This window comes from Ceratosolen solmsi, unplaced genomic scaffold, assembly GCF_000503995.2.
Source record: "Ceratosolen solmsi marchali unplaced genomic scaffold, CerSol_1.0 scaffold41, whole genome shotgun sequence".
Taxonomy (NCBI): Eukaryota; Metazoa; Arthropoda; class Insecta; order Hymenoptera; family Agaonidae; genus Ceratosolen; species Ceratosolen solmsi.
Window position 1 is genome coordinate 1110001 of NW_011948424.1, and position 10654 is coordinate 1120654.

General features: G+C 23.9%; 1 protein-coding gene across 2 annotated transcripts; it reads right to left on the reverse strand.

Moving 5' to 3' along the window:
* Positions 1-4943: 4943 nt before the first annotated feature.
* Positions 4944-10401, reverse strand: LOC105362483 (poly(A) polymerase gamma-like). Of its 2 annotated transcripts, none has more exons than XM_011499940.1 (9): positions 9989-10401; positions 8462-8705; positions 8125-8229; positions 7776-7926; positions 7487-7698; positions 6475-6670; positions 5570-5749; positions 5280-5401; positions 4944-5175 (listed from the first exon to the last, which is right to left on the reverse strand). In XM_011499940.1, exons 1-9 carry the CDS (start codon positions 10195-10197, stop codon positions 5158-5160), a joined length of 1437 nt encoding a protein of 478 aa, XP_011498242.1. In that variant the 5' UTR covers positions 10198-10401; the 3' UTR covers positions 4944-5157. The 2 variants fall into 2 exon arrangements, with proteins under 2 accessions (XP_011498242.1, XP_011498241.1); XM_011499939.1 differs by having other exon boundaries at positions 6373-6670.
* Between the last annotated feature and the right edge of the window lie 253 nt (positions 10402-10654).

The following is a 10654-nucleotide window of genomic DNA, read 5'->3' on the forward strand; positions in this document are numbered from 1 at the left end:
TATTCTCTTTCAATGTTTAAATGTTTCTAAAATTCATCTATTTGAAGCAATAATGGATAAAAGATAATAATGCACGATCCTGTTACATAATCTCCAATAAAGTATTCTGAATGAGAGAAATAAGAAAATATTCTTTTTCATCACAAAGTTATAATCTCATATTATATATTACAGGATTTATTTTCTCCATTAATTCAATACAATTTCCATTTCATTTATGTAAAGCAATACGCACGTCAATATCCATCTGTATATAAAGGCATATTGATTTCCATGAATATGCTCCATTTTCCCTTACAATTTATTTAAAAATCGAAGCAAGAAAAAATCTTCTTTTTCCCGTATACCTTAATTCATAATTTAATTCACATATATGTAATTTGAATAGAATTTTAACGAAGTGTAAGATTGTAATGTGGTGTATGATACTGGTTGACAGTATATGTGCATTTAATTACGTAAGATACCATTTATTGATAATATAAACATCGTTTATAAATATATAATCATGTGTGTACAATCATGTAGAGTACGAAGATCACAATGAAAATCTTAATTCTATTATAATACAACTATTATGGTTTTTTTTTTTTTTTTTTTTGAGATAAAAATAATATATTAAAAATAATATATAATAGATGAAGATTGGAAGCGAAAAATCAACCAATATAATAATCATTCTATGACGTATATAAATTTTTTATATTATATATTTTAATTTATACCTTACTTTTTTAAAAACATTATGCCGGCTAGAAAAAATTCAATCAAAGCATACTTTATAATAGTTTTTACTAATATGCGAAATAACTTACGCATAATATAAATTTAATGAGAATATGTTCTGTAGAAATAAATAGAAAATACAGAAATTGTTCAAACTTTCCATTAGTATTTATTGAATTACTTATTTAATATTTATTTATTTATTTATCTTTTATAATTAATACAAATTCTACGGTGAATTAAATATTCAACAATTAAATTTACTTATAATAGTTGAATAATAATTCAAATAATACAGAATTAGATATTAAGATTTTATTAATATATCGATTTAAAATTCTCTATTATTGAACTTTACTATGTTAAACGCAAATACATGGGGCATAATAAAAATTATGTTTGATCAATGCATAAAGGATAGAGAAGTAATAAAAAATATTTTTATTGAATGTTTTTCAATATAATTACATCAAAAACTTGGAACAATGATATTATTTTATTACGATTTAAAATGATAATTCATCTAATTTTTATTCTAACGATACAAGTTCTTTGTATTAAAATTCAATTGTCATAAAATGAAGAGAGAAAAAATCAACACGCGATATGTATTAATCAATCTACTTTATAAATACAATATTCATCATTATAGATTAAATGAGCAAATATTTAAAATATGTCTTATTATGCACAATATTGAAAACTAACTTTAATAATTACAATATTAACATTTTCAACTACGATAGAATTATTATAGATAATATATCATTCAGTACTTTGTTTGAATAACAAAAATACAAAAATAACAAAAATAACAAAAATTTGAATAACAATTTTTGTTATTCAAATCGTTAAGGAAAAAATTCAAAATTTTAGTAAATAGTATAATTATGCCAGTCTTAAATGTTAATGATTAAATATCTTTCTCAAGTACTATACACTCAAGAAATTCCGTACGATATACAATATACATCATGATTAAATTTGAATGAGATGAACAATTTCATAATGTATATGAAGATCAGACTATACTACACAAAACATTGATTAGATAATACAATGAGAGCTGTACGCCATTTTCAAATTATAAAAATGTTTTTATTATGCTCTATTTCATCTTTCAGTTCACACCTTTTTTATTAGATCCACACGTAAATATAAAAGTAAATCATATTTAGATATACGAGGTAATAGTTCATTGTACAACAAAAAAAATTGTAGACCAACAATATAAATCAATAACTGATTAAAATTTTATCTTTTTATTAGTAATAATAATATACAATAATAAATAATACAATATTAAAGTAGTATTTAAGATGTGAGCATTAAAGATTTTTTATTGCATTATTTCATTTTATTATGCTATTATAATTTGATTTATGTAATAATAATGTACAAGAGTAAATAATAATAATATTTAGGATATTAATATCATAATAATATTTAGGATTTAAGTATTAAATCCTTTATATTGCGGTATTTAATGTTATTATGTCGTTAATATTTGATTCGTCAAAGCATATCTCTTCATATTATTTTTATATGATAGTTCAAATAAAGTATTCAATTTTTTGAAAAAATAGCAATGTGATAATAGTGATTAAAGTGATGATTTCAAATAGTTTTAATAAAATAAAAATGTATATTGCATTATCTTTAAATAAATTTTTTTCTATTTCTCAATGTTAATCTAAAAGAACATCTTGATTTTAAGTAATGTAATGTTTACTTTTTCAATTTAAAAATTTTTCCCCGGTATATTTAATTACAAGCATTGTAATGTAATGATTAAGCTCATTGATTAATCACAAAACGCACATATTTTTAAATTTAAAATAATTACCATTTAAGAAATAAGGATCATTAGGTTAATTGTTTATAAAGTGGAAAAAAATGTTTACTTAAGTAATTTACTATGAAGCACAATGGCATCAGTCAGAACATTATAGTTAAGTCAAAAAAGAAATACTGATACTTTAATTTACATATAACAAATCACAATATAATGAATAAATCAAAGTATTAAATTTTCACGTATAAATTTTAATAGTGTAATTTAAACAGGTGGTTAGTAATGAAAATATTTCACTTCTTCAAGAGTCATCTCTCGATTATATCGATCATATCGATCGCAATAATCATTCAGTCCAAAGAGTCAAGCAGCGCCTCGGAAAATTGCCTTCAAACAAAAAAAAAAAAAAAAACTCAAAACCGCCGCAACTGCATATGTACAGGATTGCTATTACATTAGAAATTATTTTGCATGCAATCGCAAACTGAAATATTTGCGTGAAATAAATTGTCTTGATCAACGGTGTGAGAAAATTTCTCGATCCGTAACATATTCTTCTGTTGTCGCATTATTTAATAATTTATACAGATACTTTCTCTAATCCAATTCTATATATTTTAATATTATTTATACTTATAAAGTTGTATACATATATATATATATATATATTATATATATGCAAAATATAATATTTATTGTCGATAATAAAAAAATAAATTATTTATAAAATAGTGTAAAATAATATATTTGTAAAGTTATATTTAATTAATCCTTTGTATGTATTCATTTGAAAATAACGAATATATTGTATATCGAAACTAATAAAAGTACTTTAGTGACGATAGTTATTGAAAATTTTTAAATAACCACAGTGAGCACTGTAGGCATTCTATACAAAAAATAAATAAATAAATATCAATTATTTGTTATGCTACAATTACAGAAATTCTAATTAAATTATTAATACATTCTAATTAAAATTATTACCGTTTCACGTTAAGGAATTATAAATTAGTTACTAATATTAAAATTTTCTAGAACAATGCAAAATTTTTTAATTTATTGCCCAATAATAATCTACAAATAATGTTTAATAAATAAAGATGCTAATATAATAATTCATAAACTTTATGATCACATTTTATTTATCGTTTTACAGTATTTTACAATTAATAGCTATTTAAAAAATATTTTATAAAAAATGTATGCAGAGTATTATTAACAAATAATACAAATTATTCACGCAATGTTTAAAAATGTAAATTGGATTGTTTTTATTAAATTACAAAATTTATTACACAATTTTGTTTGTAATAATTTACATATTCTATGCTTTCATGTAAGCACACACACTCATGCGCATACACAGATCAATCCACTGACGCTGACATTTATATAAACATGAGTACAATACTAATCTAACTCGTCAATTTTCGATTATCTGTAGAATTCTGAAAAGATTACAATAATTTGCCCTTGAAACAAAATCTCGTTACACTCACTATTGGTCATTGCAATTATTATATATATATATATTCATCATCTTCTTCTTCTTCTTCTTCTTCTTATCATTATTATCATTATTATCATTATCATCATTATCATCATTATCATTATTATTATTATTATTATTATTAATTGTACTATATTAAACAGTATGCAAATAAATTATTATAACAATATAATGTAACCCAATAATAAAAAATAATGGAAAGAATTTCATTAGAGTAGATGTAGCAATATAATGGCGACAAATTTTTCAATCAATTTCATTGAAAAGAGTTTAGATATTTATTTGAAATTGAAAAAAAAAATAATAATAATAAATAATAAACTACTATTTAATTCAGAATAATTTAATTTAGTTTTTATAAATTATAATTTTACGTTATAAAAATATTGGACACGTATTCCTATTATAAATGTATATACACTTTAGAATTATACTATATAATATATTATATTATAGAATATAGATATACAGATTATACAGATTATAAAATTCGATAAGATTTTAGCCAATAATTTAAATACTTTAATAACACAAATGTAATTTAATTAATGAGTGAATGGATACTGACTGGTATAAGAATTATAATGATATTCGTAGAAATAAAAGCTTTAGACGCTAATAAAAGTAATTCGGCTAAGTATAAAATTTTTCTTTTACAAATATAATAGATAATTTCGCTTTTACATTTGTATAAAATTTTCAATCGCCTATACAGTGGTTAAACATTAAAAAGTGCACAATAATGTTTAGTCTATGTATGAATTGTTGTAATAACCATTTTTAACTAAAACGCTTATATAGAAATTTTCTATCATTAAAATCTAACGATCATCGGTTTGAGATCTTCGATCAAATTATTAAATTGAACAATTATTCATGTAAAATTTAAATTATTTTAAATCTCTCTAATATAATGATACGACTTTGGGATAATTTTGAATTCTATTGAAGCTAGTATGTTGCATTTTTAGCTTTTTGTAATTATGATTATCAACGCTATCAAGAAATTGATCCAATTTCCTTTTTCCGAATGAAAAGTCACTTTGACCTTTCGATGACCCGTCTCGATTATCAATAATGTTCTTGCATTCTTGAATTCCAGTCGACATCTGCTCGTATAAAATTATAATAATATTACAATCTAAAAGTGCACCAATTGTTCACAGGGAAAGTAGTGCATAAAAATATTTTACGTTTTATTTATCTGCTATCAATTAAAAGTCTATAAAATAATTGTTTACATACTTTTCTCTTTCTTTTAATTAATGAAGGTGAAATAAAATTCTTTAATTCCCTCTTTTTTATATATCTTGCCTCTAAAGTCATATCTTCTTTAAGCAACCTAATTTGTTCAGCTTGTCTTTTTGCTAAAAAGAATAAGTAAAATTGTTACAAAATTTATAATTACATGCGTATTGATTACAGACACCTGTCTACAAAAAATAATTAAATTTTAATCAGATAATGGTCATTCGGTAAAATAGCCGCCGATTTAATAACAGGTGAATAATATTATGTCTTATTAAAGTGATTACTTGTATCGATAAAAATCTGGATATCATCTGTTAGGTCAATATTTAAAGTTTCTCCCTTCTTGAAAGCCAAACCAATAAACCATACGGAGCAGCAGTGGTTGGTTTTATTTAATTTTAATGGTGTAAACATTTCTGGATGAACATGTGCCAACGTAATATATGGATTTCTCTCCAAGGTACCTTATTTATTGTTTTGTTAATTTTATTTATTTATTTTTTTTTTTTTGTTTTTTCTTTTTTTTTTTTTTTTTTTTGTTTTGTTTTTTGTTTTTTTTCTTCTTTTATTCTTATAATAGAATTATTAATATTTAATAACAAATTAAAAAATGTAAAGAAACAGTTAGTTTTATAAAATGAAAATTATAAAATGGAAAGCTTAATTAACATTTTAGCGAGCGACAATGCTGAAAATTCTAATAATAACGGGTATGTTAAATATTTTTTCACATTTGCATATTATCAATTATTACATTGAAATACATTTTCTCCATAAATTTTCATTCAATAATTAAACTTACTTAAAAGTCTTGATAAATATTTACCCGTTTGTTCGATATACTAAACATACTAAATAATATTATATGATTTTATGAAACTGAAAGGCTTAATTCATGAAAAAGCAATTATGTCGAACGGCAAGCAATAACTCATCTCATATATCCAACACTTTAAAGTTACATCAATTGCAATGAAAATGCTCAAAAAATTGCCATTAAAACTAACCTTTTTTTCTTTCTTTTTTTTTTCTTTTTTTTACTAGGAAGACGTGTAATAATTTTAATGTATGTCATCATAACTCGTACCTATCAAATGTCGTATTTTCGCTTCGATGAATCCACACCATTCGATATGATGTCCCGTCGATGGACTACCAACAAACAGTGTAATGTAGTGTCTGTATTTACCGAAAAAAAATGCTGGCTCGAATAATGCGTCCCACTTAGTCACGCCCATCATGATCTCTTTGATAATTAATAGACCATTATCAAATGATTCTTGTATAATGGCTTTCGAGGATGCGGATACATTGAATGTGGAATTTTGTTCTGGATACGCAGGTGTTATAATGGGCATCAAGTGATCTCTATCTAAAATATTAACCTGTAACGAAGGCACGATCGATCATTTTTAATATCTCATGATCGTATGAAATGACTTATTTGAAATTAGCTTGAATTGGCTTACATTACAATTTCAGATCATTGCGAAAAAAATCTATTACTATTATTTCAAATTATTATGAATTAAGCACAATTACAATAATGATGTATTTTCATTTATAATGTTTATTTTAATGGCTCGCGATATCGTTATTAATCATTAATAACATTATTATATCTGATATATTAAAAATTCAATGAATAGCAAAGTTTTATCGAAATAATTGAACGACTTTGACATTTACGGGTTATTTTTATAATTCCATCATTTTCTTTTTTATTTATTTATTTATTTATAATTGAAGCTCGATGTTCTATAATGTTTTTGAATAGCATATAATATCATTTTAGAATAAATAAATCAATGAAAATATATAATAGAAGTATGAGCGACTTCAATTAATTTTAAAAAACATCTTTCATCTGTAAACTATGAAATAAAATGATAAATTTTTTGTTATTTATAATGAAAATTTATTTATTTCTTAATATTGTTAAAATACTATTGTTGAATATCATAGATTTTTTACTATTATTACTTTGGTTTATAAATACATACATTACATGCCACTCAGTACTGCTCTGGCTATTCTAATAAATCGTATACCTAATTGAACGCTCCAATTGCATTTGCTTTGGGACAAAATATCGAATGACAAAATCACTACTAACAGCTTTCTATCAATATTATTAATAATTAACAGTGGCTCAAAGTTCTAAGGTAAACGAAGTTTCATCCAATCGTGGAACAACCTACCCGTCGATCCCAAACCGGAAAGCCCAAATTAACGTCCTCCGGCGGCTTTAAATACACAGGCGCTGGCCACTTCCACAACGAGAAAATTAAGAAGAATTTCTCTATCAATATTGTCGCATCGGCATTCGGATAGAGTAAGCACGTCCTTGCAAGCAATATCGCCCAGGACACACCGCCAAAGTAACCCAATATATTGCTGTAAATGCCTTTTTCTGAAATATATTAAAACACGTTAGTGCAATCTTTATTCGATGGATAGAGTTTTTTTTTTTTTTTAAGATGTTATTACTTTTTGCCCATAATCTTATGGCACGTAATGCCAGTCGAAAATTTTCAATGTTGGGAACGAGACGGAGTATTTGATCTGTTACACGGCAGCCATTTAAGCTTCGGACGCATTTCGGATCGAGATTCGCCAACAGCATATTATCTCTCAAATCCTACACATAACGTGAAATTAAGATGTTAAAGTGATAAAAGTTGAACTGATTAATAGTAAATTTTAGAATTTAGTTCGCAATAATTACTGGCATCATTCACTTCGTGAATCTTTTCAAAATTTCAACTCACTCGCAATTTCAAAGGCAATTACTTAAGAAATAAGTGCATAATGAAAGATAAATATTATTATAACTTACTAAATATTCTGATATTTCATTTAATTCTAATCTAGCGAAAAGCATATCGATTTCTATATTATTGAACTTCATCTTTAGGACAGGTACGAATGCCTCTTCGATTGCCTAAAAATTTAAACGAAATAATTAAATTTTTGAAAATACAAGTGAACATGGATCACAATCATTTCTTTAGTCGTAGCATTACATGCTTCTCTAATGACAAATCTTTCGTTAAAAACAAACAAAAAACAAAAAAAAAAAACAAAAAAAAAAAAAAAATTAGAACGAATGATAGTCAACAATAAGAATGTTTAAGGAAGTAAATAAATAAGGGACGAAAAAGGTCCAAACTTACTCTTAATTCCTTGATTTCATGTTGCATCTTAAGTAATTCAAAAAAGGATGTAAAATAATCCGATCGATGTATGTGTTGAGGAACAACGCACAATGCGTCAATATCAGCACCTCTGTGATACACGCCTAATTTGTACGATCCAAATGTGTAAATTTTACCTCCAACTCTAACTGCTTCTTCCGGAGTCATATTCCTTGCAATGCTCAGATCTATTACCCATTGTTTAACAAGCGTATTTAATTGGCTAAAAAATATGTTTTATTACAATTATTCAGTGACGGGGAACAATTATATAAGATATTTAATCACCAACCTCTCCAGGCGCCTACTTTATACAATATTTAAATGAAAAATGAAAAATGAAAAATAAATCCATCTAGTGATGTTAATCAATTGTCAGAATAATTTAATTACAATACTTTTTTACAGTTATTTACAATATTAATATTAAAGTACAATATTGTATTGAATTTTATTCTTTAAAAAGTTCGTTGTACATTGTAGAAAATAATATACGAGTGTATATGCTAAAATTGATTATTTTGAAATAATTTATGGCACAAATATTCGATAAAAAATATTCACCTAATTTATAACGATACTCTTTTTCTTAAACATTAAACATTAAACAAGGAAATCGTGTTAGATATAATGAAAAAAATTATATAACCAAAGATCGATTATATATTTGTATAATTAACGTAATAAAAACATTGTTACAATTAAACATAGATTTTATTATAACATATAGCAATATTTATTGTAAATTGTGAAGAAATTCGGACAAATAAGAAATGACTACTGAATTTACTTTCCTATTGCTAATGTAAATAAAAATGTATAGCATTTTTTTTTTTTTTTTTTTTTTTTTTTTTTTTTTTTAATTATAACGTTAATAAGCATAATGCTAAATTATTACAATTTTTACTTTTTACTTCTATCTTCATACTATCTGTTTAATAATTTATAAAAAAATTTATAGAATAATTTTCTTGTATTTCATTTGAATAAAGAATAAATTATGCGAAATAAAAAAAATGTAATCTTACGTGATTTAACGAATAAATATTCTTATTATTATATTTTAAGCAATGACATGATAATATAAAAAAAATTCTTAGAAAATGATTCAGAGCGTTCTCAAAAAAAAAAAAAAAAAAAAACAAAACAAAACATTTAATTTTCTTTATCTTTTAATTCTGAAGTGTAAATATAGCAATTTTCAAATTGTATTGCCTCGATATAATTCTCTTTAAAACAAATAAATTTTGTGTATACTTTAATTAAATGAAATTTAATAATGTGATTACGTAATGTATACATAACTTACCAGACTTGTACAGAACTATAAATAATGAATTTTAATAAAAATCAGCCGCAACTCAAAAATATCGTTTGAATTCATTGTAATATTAAGTAAAGAATTAACATTTTTAATATTTCAGTAGACTATTAATAGTGACAAAAAAAAAAAAAAAAAAAAAAAAAAAATAATAATTTCGCACGATATTTCAAATAAGAACGTACTTTAATACAACAATTCTGTGCTTCGATTCCACTTCTGATTCAAAAACATCGTGATTTTTCAAAACATCTTCAAGCTCTTTTGTTCGTCTCCAACTACTCGAATTCGGCTCCGTCATATTAATTGCAAGCGATAGTAAATCCTCGGCACTTTGCGTATATTTTTGAGAAGAATAATTATTTCTTAAGTCTGAGCACATAGTTGTCTTCATTTATTATATCTCGAAATATCAATGTAATATAAGATGAAATTGTATTATCATATTTGTTGATTTTTCAAATAACAAGAATGAGTCCGAATGTATCCACAATTAGGATATATGTCGAGCAATAATATTGACACTTAATCTTTTCAGAATTTGTATTCTTGAAAAAGTCCCACTTATACTAATCACCTAATAGTTTCATTAATTCTTTATTTTCTTTTATTTTTGTATTTAATATTTCATCGTTTTTAACTTTTAATTATTATTATTATTAATTTTTTTTTTTTGTTTTTTTTTTTTTTATATATATATATAATTTTTGTTTGGTTTTTATTTATTTTTTAGTATATTATATTTTAATTAATAATACAACAGAAATGCTTGTAAGTAACATAGAGAGAAACATTGGGAATAAATTTAATTAATCACAACACAACACTTTCACAATAACACTGCGCTGTAA

Excerpts from the sequence above, each read along its gene's own strand:
- LOC105362483 (XM_011499939.1), bottom strand. The coding sequence starts at position 10,197 with ATGAAGACAACTATGTGCTCAGACTTAAGAAATAATTATTCTTCTCAA. Across the intron at positions 6,671-7,486 it reads TTCCGGTTTGGGATCGACGG|GTTAATATTTTAGATAGAGA; the intron begins GTAGGTTGTTCC and ends CCTTCGTTACAG. Across the intron at positions 5,750-6,372 it reads GAAAATACGACATTTGATAG|GTACCTTGGAGAGAAATCCA; the intron begins GTACGAGTTATG and ends ACAATAAATAAG.